Source organism: Octopus bimaculoides, chromosome 2, assembly GCF_046866305.1.
Source record: "Octopus bimaculoides isolate indiv1 chromosome 2, ASM4686630v1, whole genome shotgun sequence".
NCBI classification, from domain to species: domain Eukaryota; kingdom Metazoa; phylum Mollusca; class Cephalopoda; order Octopoda; family Octopodidae; genus Octopus; species Octopus bimaculoides.
The window spans coordinates 148396866-148415624 of NC_142929.1; the positions used below are offsets into that span (position 1 = coordinate 148396866).

At 35.0% G+C, this 18759-nt stretch overlaps 1 protein-coding gene across 1 annotated transcript in view; it reads right to left on the reverse strand.

The window, feature by feature from the left end:
- Positions 1 to 217: 217 nt before the first annotated feature.
- The window catches only part of LOC106872178 (basic phospholipase A2 Cc2-PLA2-like), a 48012-nt gene continuing 29470 nt past the window's right edge, over positions 218 to 18759 (reverse strand). Inside the window, exon 5 of the mRNA XM_089347893.1 lies at positions 218 to 372. Coding sequence (XP_089204019.1) covers positions 245 to 372 — 128 coding nt within the window. The 3' untranslated portion in view covers positions 218 to 244. The remainder of the gene's footprint in view (positions 373 to 18759) is intronic.

An 18759-nucleotide genomic window follows, 5' to 3' on the forward strand; every position in this document is an offset into this window, starting at 1 on the left:
GGAAAGATTATCAGGAGGGTTCTAAGCACTTGAAAGACTATTGAAAGCTTGTGGATACCTAAAGTTACATGTAGTAACTCACAACCCAAATAAATCCTTCGATGAATATGTCAGAACCTGAGTCAAATCAATAATAAAAATGGTGATGAGGTTAATAATAATAATAATAATAATAATAATAATAATAATAATAATAATAATAATAATAATAACGAAGTTACAAAACGTGTGATTTTACTAGATATCATCCAATTATTTGGTCCAAGAATCTTCCGAGGAACGACGGGTTATATTCATCCATGTGGTCACGAAGACATGTGGCTTTTAATCTGTCACATGTACACCTAGACTTCAGACATTTCTGTGTGTTAACTGAAATAATGAATTTAAAAGTATCATTAGCAGTAGGGAAAAATTATATAATACAGAAAACGGCATTTTGGTTTACATCCATTTAGAAACAAATGATTATAACTAAATTATTATTATTGTTGTTCAGTAGTTTTATTTTTATAACGTGCTTTCACTTCACTACCGAGCGCAGCTCTGTGTGCCTTGGCAATTATTATTATTATTATTATTATTATTATTATTATTATTATTATTATTATTATTATTATTATTATTATTATTATTATTATTAACTTTAAATCTGCATGTTTGTTACAATCACTCACCGATACACACCCAGCGTCCTAGGGCAAGTGAAGGGGAAGAGATGTTACAATATGACTGAAATCTTCAGGAGGGGGAGTGGCAGGGGCAGTAGCGAAATATATTCATGTAATACAACACATACATTTAAACTGATAGGGTTTTTTCAGGATATGGGCAGTACTTCCTCAGCACAATTTTAGGATTTCTCTAAGATACGTTTCTCTTGGGTTATTATCTAGATGTTTCTGACATCCCTTTCTTATCATGCATAGGGCACCCACAATAACAGGAACAGTTCTCGCTTTAAAATGCCACATATTCTGTAATTCAGTTTCCATTTCCTTATATTTACTTAATTTGTCAAATTCCTTTACAGATATATTTTTATCAGTGGGAACACTTACATCTATTAGTCTACAAGTATTTTCTTCTCAGTCTTTAATGACGATGATCAGTTAGCCTGGATAGTTCTGTCGGTATTCACTGGAAAATTTCAGAGGATAGTGACATCTTTATATTCAACGACTGGCTCAGGATGATGTTCATACCAGTAAGTAGGAGTGCTGATTCTATAGCCTTTCCATATTTTCCAATGTAAATACTGTTCTACTCTTTCGTGGCGATTTCTGTATTCGTTTTTTTCGTCAGTACGGGACATCTCGAGACGAGATGGTCTATTGTTTCATCGAATTTATCGCAGAATCTGCATTTAGGGTTAGAGCCGTTTTGAAGAACGATAACCTGGTAGTTTTTGGTAAGCAAGCTTTGATCTTGTGCCGCCAATAAGAAACCTTCAGTTTCTGCTTTCGGTCCTGACCTTCTCAGACACTGATCTTGTTGCTTGATCTACATCAGCATTTCGGCTTCGAAGTATACTGTCCATGCAGATGTTTCTGGCTCCACTACTCCTCAATTTGTCTCTGCTTGTTCTTTTTTGCAGTCTGTTTGATCCATTTGGCATTTTTGTATCTGTAGATTCAGGTTCTTCATTAAATTCTTCATCGTTACTTGGAAGCCGTCCTTAAAACTGTTGGTTTCGGACCCGTTTTCAGAAGCTGGATCGCTACAATGCACAGCGGCACTTACTCGGGGACTACTATGGATAATTTCCAGATGTCTTTGGCCTTGCAGTGCTACTGGGGATCGCTACCGGTTCGAGATAAATTCTACAAGTACGGATGTGCTGTCAGATGGGCTTGTTCGATGTGTTCACAGAGCGACGAAAGCGTTCTGCATGCACTCGTTCAGCGTCCTGAATTTGCTGACTTGTGGAGTTATGTCAACCAGCTGCTGTCGCGTGTGGGACGGATCCATCTATCTGTCGAGTCCATAATGATGATTGCCCCGCCGCACTCCTATAATCAGGTTGGCAAGGCTGTGTTCTTTGTTCGGTGGCTGTGACGAAAGAGGTTGTCTGGTGGACGAGGCTAAAAAGGAATGAGTACAGAAACTTTCCTCTTAAAGCCTTCATCGACTTTTTCAAGTTTCACTTTGTCTGTCTTTGTATTTCCCACCTCATCCTTCACCTTGGTGGCAAATAAAAGAAATCATTCTTATTATTATTAAGACAGTGAGCTGGCAGAATCGTTTGCCCACTAGACGAAATGGTTAGCGTTATTTCGCCCGTTACTGCGCTTTGAGTTCATATTCCCTCAGGATTGACTTTGTCTTTCATCTTTCGGGGTCGATAAATTAAGTACCAGTGAAACACTGGTCTCGATGCAATAGACTTATCCCCTCCCATATATATACATGTATATATATATATATATTATTTTATTTAAAACCCCTTTTTTGTATTTATTTTTACTCACATATATATATATATATATATATATATATATATATATATATATATATATATATATATATATATACGAAACGCCTGTGTTAGAATGGGGGCAGCTGATGAAGGAAATGTTCTCTATGTGGCCTGTGTGTTTTCTGTACTCGTTTATCATTTTGTCTACGCTTTGTTTCCAGATATGCATCTATATATACAGGTAGATGTAAGTATGTACATACATGTACGTATATATGCACATACTCATTTATTATTTGTATTATATATATATATATATATATATATATATATATATATATATATATATATATATATATATATATATATATACAAATAATAAATGAGTATGTGCATATATACGTACATGTATGTACATACTTACATCATACATACATATACATATACATATACATACATACATGCATACATACATACATACACACATACATACATACATGCATTGCATAAGCGTGCGCACACACATGTACGTGTCTGTGACAAAAATAAAATAAAACTACTTTAAACTTTTTATTGCATGAGATATTCCGTTTGCTTTCAATGTTCCGGCATTCTATACGATTGTGTACGGAAGTGTATGCCTGGTTAAAATCTGGGTGTGTATTTGTTTTTGTAACTGTGCTTATATTTGATTGAGACCAGCTATTTCTCGTTGGCTAAATATTTAAAGCAGAAAAGACTTTTTCAGCTTTAATTTTTTACTCCATGCCTACCTACATATACACAATTATGTGTATGCGTATGTGTGTGCGTGTGTTTGTGTTTACATATGGATGTGTATGTTAATGCATGTGTATATAAGTGAGATTTACTCTCATGCCTCCCTTTCTCATGCTTGTATCTTTCAAGTTTCGTTTCTCTTCATCTAGCACAAATATATTTTTCACCTTCCCCAACTTCTCTGAAACTATCATTGTCTTTCTTCTGTTTTCCCTTCTATTATAATTATACTCTAGCAGGATGAGAAAATATAAATATACATCCATCGATACACTACGAAGTTATTAATTATAGCAGATTGAACGGCGTCAGATTGGCAACATTGTTAGAACGTCGGACAAATTTCTTTGCGTTATTTGTTCCGGCATTTTAGTTTCTAAGATTAAATCCAGTCGAGATCAACTTGGAATAAACAAGGTAACTTGTATTGGATTCGATGGCATGGATTAAATCCATTCCTATCGAAACTGCTGTTCAGCTGTATAAATTAGAAATTATTAAAAAATGGTGTGCTTGCACAATCGTTAGAGCGTCTGAAGGATGCCTTGCTATATTTCTTCAGGCTCTTTATGTTCTGAGTTTAAATGCTTCGAAATCATCATTGCCTTTCATCCTTTCGGGGTCGATTAATGAACATGCTCTCTTCTCTCAAACTTGCTTAACCTGTGCCAAATTTATCTTTCTTTTAACTGAAGTTTTGTTAGAACTGAAGTTTTGCATGAATAGTGGATTTGGTACCTGCTGCCTACGGTACCATATTATCTGTTCTTTTCAACTATCTGATATTTTCCTGATGCTTTTGGCCGTGCCAAGAAAGCAAAACTTTTGTAACAATTCTACTGAACACTCTATTCCCATTTTCTTTACATTCTTCTGGATGCTTTCTGATACCATCCCTAAGCATCCAGCAATAATTGACACTATCTTCACATTCTTCATTTTCCATAGTCGGCTTATCTCGTATTTAAGAGGAATGTATATACCTATTTTTCCGCCTTCCTTCTTTTTCCGCCTTCCTTCTTGACTACTCGTGGGTCAAAGGGGGACACGACATCAATTGTTCAGAACCACTAGTCCCGGCTTGTTGTGCTCAAGCACTTGGTTTGTTTGGATTGGGAAATCCTACAGGTTTTTGCTGGTCTCCGACTTCGCCGCACTCTACGGTTTATGCTGATATCACGTCTTGCCTCTATCTAGACGCCACTTTTCGCATAGTTTCCAATATAGCAGCTTCGCTAGCTTTTCATATCACCACAACTCATTATCATCATCATCATCATCATCATCATCATTATTATTATTATTATTATTATTATTATTATTATTATTATTATTATTATTATATGTTTGACTTTTACTTTGTATTTGTACAAGTTGGCTCTAAATCTCACCCAGAGACCGCAAGAGAGAGCAAGTCAGAAGTTCGTGTTGCTGTTATGACAAAAGTGTCATGTGTTTGGTTTTACACAAAGTATTGTTCTAGAGAATGTTTAAGAAAACATAAGAAAATTATATCTGGAGTTTTCCAGTTGTTGGTAGTCCTCTGTATGTCCGTGATCTCTTGGCTTGTGATGTTGGGCCATACCTGTGGTGTTATTTTGCTCTTCCTTTTCTCTTATTGTTTTATCCCCTGAGCATTTTTGTTGCATTTTTCTTGTTTGTTCCATATTCTTTCCCACTGTAACTGTATTGCTGATGTTGTTAGTATGTAATCTATTGATAGGTTGTTTGTTTCTTTTTTTCTTTTTCACTTTCTGTAAAATCTTTTTGTACCGTTGTATGCGGTAAATTTTTTTTCTTTTTGCCGCCCAGGTATCTCCTTTATTTTTATGTTATACTGTTTTGTTATATAGGTCTTCTTTTATTTTTCATGTTTGATACCTTTTTCTCTCATTCACGGAGTAAGGATAAGTCTTCCTGTTTTTTTTTTTCCGTTGTTGTTGTAAAAAGGGTATACATTACTGTTTTTTATGTCTAAATATATATTTTGCTTCTTTCCTAATTCTTATTCATTCCTCCGGCGTCAATACAATAAAGTAACATTCTAGTACTGGGGCCGGCGCTATCAACTAATATACCAACTCAAAAGTTCTGACCTTGTGCCTAAATGTAAATCAATTAATATGTTGTTGTGTTGAGATGTACTGTTGTTTTTAGACATAGTTCTCTGGAAGATAAGATTACCATGTGTGCATTTAATGAGGAAAATCAGTTTTCCGAATGATTTCGCTTTGCAACTATTGAGTATCTGCTTCGAGAATATTAGGTTTGTTGTAAATTTGTAAATATTCGCTTGCAACATATTATCCTGTGAACATTTCCACTTGTGCAGTTATTACCTGAAAATATTTTAGATACCAGCTACCCAAAATTGTTCTGTGCTTGACCCAGGCCTGCAGCTCAGATAAAGAGAGGAGCTACAGGAAGGTGTGTCACAAACAGTGCCCACTTATGTTCCCAGTCCTCACTACCCTATATTTTTTGGAGATTTTGCTGTCTCAGCACGTGCTTGTTTGTTATCAGCCAGAAAGTTCAGAGAAATCCTTAGCGTGGGTATCGGAGGCAAATGGTCATCCTGAAAAGTGGGATCTGTCTCATTCACAAAAAGTAAATGATCAAATTTCTAGAATAAAACTTAATTGTCAAAATTCATTTTTGATATAATTTTCCAATGATTTTCCGGAATTACTCACTTTCGGCAGAGATTACAATTTTGTAAGAACAATTTCTGTTGTGGGTAAGGGTTTCAGTTAAGATTTGTCTGTTACGGTTATGATTTAGGTTTATATTTGGGGTTTAGAGATGTGTTTAGGTTGACAGGAAGATAAATCAATGAAGAGGAAAATCTTGAGGACTGGATGAGTGAACTTTCTTTTCTTTTCTTTTTTTTTTTGAGTGTCGTAAATCGTTTGAATCGATATCCGAAAAGAAAATTCTAAATACGTTAAACATTGAAGTAGATAGTAGAGTAGAGGCTTAGAACACTGCCATATAAATCTCATATATATTTAGAACTGGGTTGTCAAGGTTGGAATGTCTTTGTCTTATTCCCTTTTATAATCAATTATAATTATTGGAGCGAAATTAATAATTTAAGAATTAAGAAAATAAACGAAATGTATATTTAAGAATAAAAAACAGTAATGTATTCCCTTGCTACATTGTGTTTGAAATAATAAAGTTATGGAAAATTAGAATGATATTTAATTCGAACAAATTGGTCACCAGCTGCGTGAATTATTTCCCAGGCAACACTGAGTGTCTTTCTGGAAGTTAATTAAAAGGAAAATCATAAAAATTTAAAACACAATTTAATTATTTTTTACAAGATATAAATGAATAAAATGTTAGATTTAGAAAAGTCAAGTAAAATATGTAGGCAGCCAAGTAGAACTAACATACAGAGTAAAATTTCTGATAATATTAATATGTCGAAATCTCATAAATAGCAGTGTAGCGTACTAAATATTTTTTCTGTTTCCAAGTACGTCTGTTTAACTGTCTGAAGTTATATTTTTTTACTTCGTTGTTGCTTAAATAAGGACTCGTAATGTAGTGGATCATACCACCCGACTGTTCTCTTTTTATATGAACTTGCAGCGTGATTTCAAATTTTATATTCAGTGTTGTCAGTTATCTTTGTAGGGATAGCTTTTACAATAAAAAAAAATGTTTTCATGTTTTCATGAGCAGAAATTTTAATAAACTTATAGATTAAAAACTCTGCCATCGTTAATATAAATACATAAGAAATACGCAAAAATGAAACAGGAATCTAAAATTAAACCTACATCAATGACACGATAATCCCAACAAAACCAAGCGAGCACTAATGTCTTATGGAATGTTTATGAAAATCATGTGTCTAATAAAATCATGTCACGGAAATTCTATGAAATCGACTGATATACTGAAGCAAAAAGAAACTCGGTTTAGAAAAACACAGACCCATACAGTTTCCCTATATTCTTTTCTACTCTAGGCACAAGGCCCGAAATTTGGGGGAAGGGGGCCAGTCCATTAGATCGACCCCAGCATGCAAATGATACTTAATTTATCGACCCCGAAGGGATGAAAGGTAAAGTTGCCCTCAGCGGAATTTGAACTCAGATCGTAAAGACAGACGAAATACCGCTAAGCATTTCGCCCGGCGTGCTAACGTTTCTGCTAGCCTGCAGTTTCTCTATATTGAGCCAAGCACGCTGCATCTAAGTGATCGCTTGATTGCTCAAAATAATAGCAACCTAATTCCCTCAAATTACACCCTACACTCTTAAAAAAGGACAACATTATATGACTAATGTTGTCGTAGGTAAATAAATATCCCAGATGGTCATGATTGGAAGGTCTTTGACCATAGATGCTCTCAACCATGGCTGACTAAGAGCTAAAGAACAACTATAACAACAACTTCACAATAATTGCTGGTCATTAAGCAAAAATCAATAAGGGCAACTTTCTCATCTATATGTTCTACATAATACTTGAATCTTGAAGATAAACCATGCGGAAAAAATTTTATCGTAGGCAAACGGGAGAAACAAAATTAATTTACGTATAAGAATCACTTAAGGACGCTAGCAAAATCATTCACGCGTGTGAACTCTCAGTTCAAAATAAATTAGAGAACTTAAATGGATACAAGGATGAAGTTTGGGACGAATACATATAATTGAACACATAATTAAAACTCTGTGTAGATTGTAAATGAATAATGAAGTAGTGAGTGACCTCGAAATCTAATATCTTGGTTTCTGATCTACTGAAACTTTATTAAGTTATGCGTTTAATATTGGTTTCAATTTTTGCCAGTAAAGAACAGTAAATCAGGTGATGGGGTAAGTCGGTTACATCGACCCCAGTGGTCAACTGGTACTTATTTTGTCGACCCTGAAAGGGTGAAAGACGACGTCAACCTCGGCGGAATTTGTACTTAGAATGTTAAGATGGACGAAATGCCGCTAAGCATTTTGTTGGGGTTGCTAAAGATTCTGCCAGCTCGCCGCCTTCTGTGCGTTTATTATTAGCAGGCTAGATTACTTGGTGTTCAGAAATGCGTTTTTGTTCATCTGCATAGGAATCTTTAATTTGAAATATTTAATTTGGAAAATTGGCAACATGGCCAATTTGTAATATCTAATTTATTAGAAAAATTTGAAAAGTTTTTCCAAAAATCTGAATTATTTAGTATAAGGACTTTTTCACTAAATTGGTGTTTCGAACACAATTTAATAAAGTATTACGTAAAATTATACTGAGAAGTTATCATCTAATTAGAAAAAAGTTAAAATGAGATACTTTGTATCCCAAAACCAGAGGTCTCAAACTGGTTGGAATCACAATGGCTTATATTAACAAACAGATGTAAGCAGGGGTCTCCATGAACCCTCAGGTTTTAGACAGTTGTACTTGTTCACACATCATCCAATTTGTTACATTAAAACTGCATACTAGCCGTACGATATTGAATTTGGTTATGCTCTTCATTTTATGATATTAAGAGTGAACTATTGAGTCTGTACATTTCAGGTAATTTCGTTTGTCAGTTTGTCCTTCAAAATGCGTAACTGCCTCGATAGCTTCAAGATCACTTATTCATCATTCATTTACAATCTTCATGCACTTCTTGTTTTGTGTGTAGCTCATTCATTTGTATCTATCACAAATTCCACCTTTATATATGTGCAATTTCTTTAAATTATTTTATACTGAGAACCCATATGGTTTTATGGTTTATTGACTCTCTAACAACATTGAAGTGATTCATATAGATTAGGTTTCCTCGATCTTGTTTACTTACTGTAAATTCTTTATCATTGATACAATTGATCTAAATGCCATACAGACGGTACAGATGGCAGAATTGCTAATAATGATTTCTCATGACCAGCAAAGTTTTGACAAATTATTGTTTTGTTTTATTGTTTAGCCTCGAGTCAACTCTGATTAGAATAATTTATATTCAAAAGTATTCTGCACATAACCATTCCATCTATTGGTAATGTGTCCAGCATTTTTTTAAAAAGGCAGGGTTTGGTCTCTCTTAGTTGAGTTTCTTTTATTTTCTTTTAGTTTTTGATGCTATTGGTTTCTTTCGTGGCATTTCATAGGATTTCTCTGTTTGCAGATTTGATGTGTTTGTTCAACATGTGTTTAGTATTATTTTGATAATTATGTTAAATGTATCTCACACACACACGCACACACACACACATAATATATATACATATGTATATATATGAAATATATCTTGATGCTGTTAAAAAGTGCATTTTCTTTAATGATATCCGTACACGTGTAACTGACAATATTGATATATTTTCTTTTTAGATTTGAAACATAGCAGGTACTTATAACAGCGACACTGGAGAGGTGTAAGTTAAAATAGTCTCGAGATGGATATGGGTTAAAGACACATAATTAAATGCCGAAAGAATATTTGATAATGTGATACACTGCTGTTTATGATATATTTATGCATTAATATTATTCGAAATATTAATGTGCATGACATTTCTGCTTGGTTCATACTGCTTTTGTAAATCAAAACGAAAAGTCTAACAACTCGTTTTTAGTTACATTTCGTTGTAAGAAATAATCAGATTAATTAAATTTTCATGATTTTCCTTTTAATTAATTTTTAGATAGATATTGAGCGTTGCCGGAGGAAAAACACACGGTTGGTGGTCAATTTGTTGAAATAAAACCATTGTAATGTTGCTTAATTTTATTTTTCAAGCACTTTATTTGAAACGTGAATAAACACTCATTTTATATTTTATAAATTATTCGTTTTGTTCCAATAACCCACTATAATAGGAAATATCAGAAAGACATTCCAGCTCTTATAATCTAGTAAATACATATTGATACTTATATGTATATGATTGTGTATTCATGTATGTTAGTACGCATGTATGTATGTATATGTATATGTACGCACATGTGTGTAAACAAATGAAACTAGTACACAATTCATTTGGTCGGAGTAAAACGTACGAGGTGCGTTCAAAAAGTAACCGATTTTATTTTTCCCGTCAAAACTTATGTCACGCAGGCAAAATTCTCTGGGTGAAAGGTGGCACCCATACTTCTGCGCATGCTCGATGTGTTTGTTCATCTTGCGGGAAAATGAATATCCGACGAACACGAACTGCACATCTGTATTCTATACTTAACCAGAAACTTACGTGGCCTACCGACGCGAAAATGTTCACGCATGCGCAAAAATAAGAGAGTCACCTTCCAACCAATTGGTTCTGCACACGTAAAGATAAACTCGGATACTTTTTGAATGCATTTCGCATTTAATAAATAGCAGTTTGATTTAGCTCTATATTACTTAAACGTTTGAGTACGTGTCTTATTTGTTGTATTTTCTTAAAATATGTATCTGTATGTTTTATGACGTAGTTTATGTTTAGAAATGTATGTCAGTTTATATGTGAGGGGTGCTGAAAAATTCCTGGTTTGGGGTAAAAGAAAATACAGGAGGATCAGTTAATTATGATTTTATTCAACATATTCCCTTCTCAGATTCACACACTTTTTGCAGCGGTCCTCCAGTTTTTCTAAGCCCAGTAAGAGAACTTGGAAGATTGGGCCTCCAACCAGGTCTTTCGTGATACCCTTAAAGCCAGGAACTTTTCAGCACCCACTCGTATGTTTGGGTATGTATATATGTATGCTTATTGTACAATAAGCATCCTTTCACACAAACATTATATATATTTTTTATTTATTAAAATGTTCTATTTTGTATTTTCTGCTTTAAATCTTTGGAAACAACAAATATTCTCAAAATCAATCTGACAAACTCGAATGTTCTCATTTCACCTCTTTCTCCCTTTAAGTATAAACATAACCCTAAATCCAAACCACAAACAATATACTCTAAACCCTTACCCTTAAATGTACCCCGAAGCTTTATCTCTAACTCTAATCCTAAACTGAATTGTTTTCTCGGGGAATTGTAATTTCCTTTGTTTAAAATGTATAATTGTATATAATTTTGCAATTAAGAAACAAACATTTGAAAAAATGCTAAAAACGTAAAAATACAACTGGTTAAAAGCAGTTCTGACAAACAATTAAGAATGAAATCTGAAAATAATTTTCGTTTTTATTTTTGCTAGGCACAGGAGTGGCTGTGTGGTAAATAGCTTGCTTACCAACCACACGGTTCCCGGTTCATTCCCCTTGTGTGGTACCTTGGGCAAGTGTCTTCTACTATAGCCTCGGGTCGACCAAAGCCTTGTGAGTTGATTTGGCAGGCAGAAACTGAAAGAAGCCCGTCGTATATATGTATATATATATATATATATGTGTGTGTGTGTGTGTGTGTGTCTGTGTATGTCCCCCCCCCCCCAACATCGCTTGACAACCGATAGAGGTGTGTTTACATCCCCGTAACTTAACGGTTCGGCAAAAGTGACCGTTAGAATAAGTACTAGACTTACAAAGAATATGTCTTGGGGTCTATTTGCTCGACTAAAAGCGGTGCTCCAGCATGGCCGCAGTCAAATGACTGAAACAAGTAAAAGAGTAATAAAGAAATGTTCTAAATTAAGAAAGAAATTTTAGAAATGTTAGCCGCTGAAGGCGCTTCTTGCATAACTTCACCAGCATATATTGTCAATATATATGTGGTTCTAGTCACAAGACTTCAAGTTCGTTCTCAATACATGGCACTTTGAGTAAATGAGTTCTGTTATAGCGTTGTGTCGACCAATGATTTGAGAATGAAGCTTAGAAGATGGAAACTGGATCACAACAGTATGTTTGCATATATGCGCTTACGTCTGTCATTGTGCTTAAATTTATGTTTACTCTGCTTTAAAAGCGGTGTTGTTAGTTATGTCCCTAAGAAGACGAAACCCTCTTGTGATCATAATCTAATGGCTGAAACCAGGAAAGGAATGTATGCAATACACAAACACACACACACACACACACACACACACACACACACACACACACACACACACACACATAAACCGCAAACGCACGCCAACACACACAAATATATAGAGAGATATCTGTATCTATAAGCACATATTAAAATGCATAGATAGATAGATAGATAGATAGATAGATAGATAGATAGATAGATAGATAGATAGATAGATAGATCAGAACAATAAAACAGACGAAGAGATTATATGGCCTAGCTACAATGTTTCATTACGATATTTCGTGATCACGTAACATCGCACATTCAGTTAGGGATGACATGCAGCATTCATAAGATTATGCAATGTATCATTATATAATAACCCCATGACTTTAAGCAACCATATTCCAGTCAGTTTCGGACATGTCGCTAGACCGGTAGGTTCGACAACAAATGAAGACTTAAAGCAAGGATACCAACAATTCAATATATAGAAGTGGGCGGGAGAATAATCGGCTAGTCAGAGATTGTAGGTAGTATAACTTAGGCTGTCTGAGAAAGATAAATATTCTAAGTGGAATCTTCAAACAAGAAGATTAGCATGAGATAAAATTATGATTGAATAAAACAAATAATATTTTTTTTTAATGGAAGAAAAGTTGAATGACGTATTTTACCTTCAACTGCCTTTATTTCTACCGACTTCTTCAGAATTAGAGACTAACAGCACGATTTCCTCCTCATACAGAGCACTGCCGAATTTAAACTGACCCCATCATTTCTTTGAAGTAATCAGCAGACTCAATCGTAAAGGGTCATATTACTAAATTTTATCTATTTTATTGTGTAGCATTGTTATGATAGTGAGATGTACGAGTAAATAAGAATGACGCTGTCTGTTTATTTTCGTGAATTTAGTATGTACGAATGTCTATGGCATAATTACAGTGAAATAGAATGGATACATTAGTGTTGTTAAGAGAAATATAGCCAATGAATGTATTAATAAATTATACTGAAAATTGATGTATGGAGATTTCAGAAATTCTCAAAAAAACCATTTAGTGTAGAAAGATTGAGAAGTATAAAAGAAATGCACCAACCAATGAGTAGCTATAATTACAATGAAAATAGTATTAAACGAATATAAAGAAAAATAAAATACGATAGAGTAATAATAAAACGGAAAAGATATGATTGGCAACATGTGACTCGCACAGACATAATCAAGTATATGTGTAAATTAAGTTAATAAGATTGATAAAAGTTTTAAAATTAGTATCCAATTGATAAATATGTTTCTGTAAGTATGAATGCTGAAAAATTAGAATAATCTTACATAACTGAATATACGAGGTTATGTCATAATAAAATAACCTAATGAAGCATCGTAGCGAGAGCATATAGTCCATTTGTCTATCATTATTATTATATTACGCTAAAAGTTCTACTTTATTTTGGATAGTCTTGGAATTTGCAATTTACAGGGTTCCTGGAGCTCAGAAAATATATATTAAGAGCCATTTTAAGTGAGTTACTTTGTTTAAAAGAAAAATCTTCAAACCATTTTTTGCACTGCAATGAGTTATTTTCGTTAAATTCTTTATAGACTAGAATATTGGTCTTGAGAAAAAAAGAGACAGACATGAAAGACGACTTTAAAAATATAGAAAACAATGCAGTCAAAACAGAGAGTGAAAACGAATAGTTTTGGCTGAAGTGAGTTGCGAGGGTACAGAAGGCTTATGTAGAGTTTTTTTTTTCTTCCTATTTCTAACTGCGTATCTATATATTTATATAGTGATGTGTTAACTACATATCTTTGCATACATATATATATATATATATATATATATATATATATATCATAATCACCACCATCATCATCATCATTATCAGTAGCGTCATCGTTTAACGTCCGCTTTCCATGCTGGCATGGGTTGGATGGTTTGGCTGGCCAGGCAGAAGACTGCATCAGACTTCTGTATCTGTTTTGGTATGATTTTTACGGCTCGATGCCCTTCCTGACACCAACCACCCAACAGAGTAGACTGGATGCTTTTTACGCGGCACCAGCACTGGGAAGGGTCACCAAGTAACTTGCAAGACAAAAATCTTCTGAGAGGGGAAGGGTCAATTGGAGGAGGCGATCTTGTGTCAGTTGATGAATGATTAGAATGTGACAGAGCGACAGAACAGGTGTCTTGCTGCAGAGGAGGTATAAGGTTACCCGGCTAGAGAGAGGGACGGGAGATGGGAGAGGGGGGAGAGAGAAAAGGGAATAGAATGATTAAGAATGAGAGAATGAGAAGTGAAATAGGTGTACTGCTGTAGAGGAGATACGTGGTTACCCAACCAAAAGGAAGAGCAAGAGAAAGAGAGAAAGAGAGAGAGAGAGAAAGAGAGAGAAAGAGGGAGAGAGAGAGAGAGAGAGAGAGAGAGAGAGAGATATTAGAAGACAGTAAGAGTGCAAGAGAGAGCAGGAGAGAGATGGTGGCGAAGTGCCAGGGTAAACTCACCAGGGGCGGGGATCCGAATATAAATGGGATGGTAGAGTAAAGGAAGAGAGAGAGATAGATTGTGGCAAGTGCCAGGATATACCCTCAAGGTATGGAGATTATAATATAAGTGACAGGATATTGTCAAAGGAATGTGACTAGGGAGTAGAGACTTCACATGGATGCACAATGTGGGAGTCGGTACTGCAGTGACTGGTGAAAATCAATTTTTTTTCTCTCCGTGTTTTTCTCCTTGTTTTCTCCGTATTCTTTCTGTTGAAAAGCGTAGCTCGAAACGTTAAAGACTTTCTCTATTCCCGAGCGTTAAACTAATACATCCTTTTGTTGTTTACACCACCTGTCCTCGTCTGTTGTTTTTTTTTTCGTACATTCTCCCATATATATATATATATATATATATATATATATATATATATATATATATATATATATATATATATATATATCTTTGTGTGTGTGTATGTGTGTGTGTGTGAGTGTGTGTGTGTGTGTATAAATACATATGTCGCCCACATACGTGCGTGCGCTCACACACATATGCATACACTAGCCCACACGCACACACCCGCGCACGCATACATACAGCTTAGGAATTTTCTTGCTTTATACATTATCTACATTGTCTCAGACTTATCGATTCCTGCAAAATGTACGAAAAACGAAAATATTCTTTCGATTGTCAAAAGATGGAAACTGAATTGGTTTGTTCATGTAACGCAGCATCACGATTCGCCAGCACTAGTGAGTATGGTTGTGTATGAATAAATCTCCAATAAAGAGATAAATCCAGAAGTAGGTTGTTGAACACTATCAAGAAATGTCGAGGAAGTAGAATGTTAGAAGGCTTGAGACTGGCCAATGATATAGAAGGGTAGAGGGAAGAAATTGCGTCCCTTGCCATGATATTTATGTTTATTGATTGAGAACTATTTATGCCCTTATGATTATTTACTTGTAAACGAAAACGAATCTGTTACGATTTGCAACTATTATTTATTCCATTTATTCGGCTGCGTTCAGTTCTTTCAAAACTTTACAATGCATCATAACTTAGCTGTGGGTTTTAGATGGGAGTTGCTTCATCTCAGCGACAATAGCTTTATTGATGTATCACTATAACGTTTCGGTGAAGGTACGTTTTTTCATGAAGAGTGGCAAAATTTTATCCATAATTTGGATGGTTGAAGAATCAGATATATTCTATTCGAAAAACATAAAGGAAACAAATATTTTCTAACACTCACTTTTCTTTTAAACTTTGTAGGGACCAAGTAACTTATTTTAAGTAATGTTTATCGCCACTTCAACATGACTGTTCCATAGGGACCAACGTTACTAGTGTTTTAACCGCGGGAGGGCGCTTCCTCCAGCTGGTTATCGCTTCAAGCTACACCCAATATATACAATATTTATCGGGTGCAAACTGCATCGATAGCCAGCTGGAAGAGGCGTCCTCTTCAGGTTAAACACGGTAGTAACGTCGGTCCCTACGGAACAACCGTGTTGAAGTGGCGATAAACATTACTAGTCAGTATATTTACTACTTTTATCTCTTATAGAGATTTTCTAACAAGCTACTTTGCTTGCAACATATCTCAAATATATATTCATATATATTCAAATTGAATATGCATGTAAGCCATTTTATTTCGTCTAGGCCATTTTGCTTTGTCTAGGATATTTTGTTTTGTCTTGTCTTTTCTAATGTAACTATGTTATTCGGTACCCCGTATTTGGAGTTCTTAATTTCTTGTACGCGTAAAAGGCTTTCAAGATATCGAGAGGTCCACATAGGGTCAGTGCTGCGTCTTTACTCAAATTATCCTACTCAAATATTTAAATATAAATAGACACGTAAAAATACACATTCATATTCTTAATATGTGTGAGTGTGTGTGAGTGTGTGTGCCTTGTGAGTGTGTGTGCATGTGAGTGTGTGCATGTGCATGTGAGCGTGTGCGAAAAATTATTCGAGAATTTTCTTGCTGACAAGATATCTAAAATTTTACAAGGAATCGATTAACAGTGACTTCGAAGCCTTAGGATGATTGCCGTCGCCAGTCAGTCTGTGACGGCAAACAAGCCAAAAGCTACAAGTTGTCTGTCCTTGTTTGTCCCCTCTATGTTTAGCCCCTTGTGGTAAAAAAAAATAATAAGAAACGTTAGCACGTCGAGCGAAATGTTCTGAGTTCAAATTCGTCTTTACGTTCTGAGTTCAAATTCCGTCGAGGCCGACTTTGCCTTTCATCATTTCGGGGTCGATAAATTAAGTATCATTTGCGTACTGGGATCAATCTAATCTACTGCCCCCCGCCTCCCCCAAACTTCCGGGCCATGTTCCTAGAGAAGAAAATAATGTGAAATGTAAGAAAACTGAAGTTGTTTATAGTATACAGACTCCTATAAAGCTGTTGTGCATATGAAAGCACACGATATCAATTAATTCAAGTGCTAAAGCATTGTATGATAAGATAAGGTATGTCACTTATTCTTGAATACTAGTATTTAGATACGTCACGGTTCAATGGTTGCTTTTTCTTCTGTTTTTTTTCTCGAAAGAGATTTCTAAATTCATCCACTCATATATGTATTTATTCACACACCTGTGTGTGTGTAAGTGTATAAACAGAAAAAGTTGTGTGTATACGTATGTGAATACTTGTATGTATTTGTCTATATATAACAGGTTTACATATGCCACACCATATTTTTATACTGTTTGAACTGGGTTTTCTGTTGGATTTTCAATAAAATGTTAAATATAGATAGTTTACAAATTAGTAGATCCAGATTGTTTTATCAGTTGTGTAGATTTGATATGTAAAAATGGGATTCGTTTGTTACTTTTCTGGAGATAGTCAAGCGATGTAAACACCTCCGACGAGATTCTAATAAGAAATGAAAATCGATTAAGTCCATTCGTAACTTTTTCAGTTTAAAGAGAAGTAGGTACGTTTGACTTGTATGAATGCCAAGTACATAGGTTTACACACAGACACACACAGACACACAGACACACACACATACACTCACGTACACATACACACGCACACACACATACATACACACAGGCTCTCTCTCTCTCTCTCTCTCTCTCTCTCTCTCTCACACACACATACATACACACACGTATAAGTGCTGATATGCATGTGCGTAGATGCTTGTTTTAAGATAAGAGCATCTACGAGCGGATGGATTTACAAATCCTTTTAATAGAAAAAAATGAAAAGAAAATACGCAGCCTCTGAATTACGACTGACCTAAGTGCCTAAAATGATGATACACAAGAATAACTGGCATCCCGATTTGCGTGCATATGCACCCGCACGTACACAAAGGGAGACAGAGAGGGGGAGGGGAGAATGAGAATGTGTGTGTGAGGGAGGGAGGGAGTTAGGGAGTAAAATGGCACGAATGGCGACGAAAGGACTTTGATAAACCATCTAATTGATTGACTGATCCAGCCATCAATCAATCAATCGAATCAATTTGTATCGAGAGAAATCATAAGTTACCTCACGTAGTATGTACGATAAGCCAAGAATATATGTTTTTTTTTTTTTAATATTGATATTCCTATTTATAAGTTTACCAGCTGAGACTTAATTCGTTCTTTAAATTTGTACAGCATGACGTTTACTTTTATAAAGTTTCGGATTTCCGTTCCTTCCATAATTGTCCGGATTTCCGTTTCTTTCATAATTGTTCGGATTATAAGAAACTGATTGATCAGTGGACTTGTAATCTTTTAAAAGTTACTTCTTGTAGTGGTAACAGGTGGTTTTCCAAGCTGTCAACAATAACTCTCTCTCTCTCTCTCTCTCTCTCTCTCTCTCTCTCTCTCTCTCTCTCTCTCTCTCTCTCTCTCTCTCTCTCTCTCTCTCAAACATAATGTTGTTATTTCTATGAAATGGGTGACTTAAACGTTTGTATCCTTTTCACTTCTACGTAGCATTCTCTACAACGTTTATGTACATGTCTTCCTTACCAATCCCCGTTTATTAAGATTTCCTTTTCAGCGTACACTTTCCCCCCATATAAAAGTGTTTATTTAATCCAAATAGTTTTTATTTTTCTATTCGTTTCAGTTACTTAAATCCGGCATGCGAAACCTCCACACTTGGATCACATGCGATCCTTCATAACTT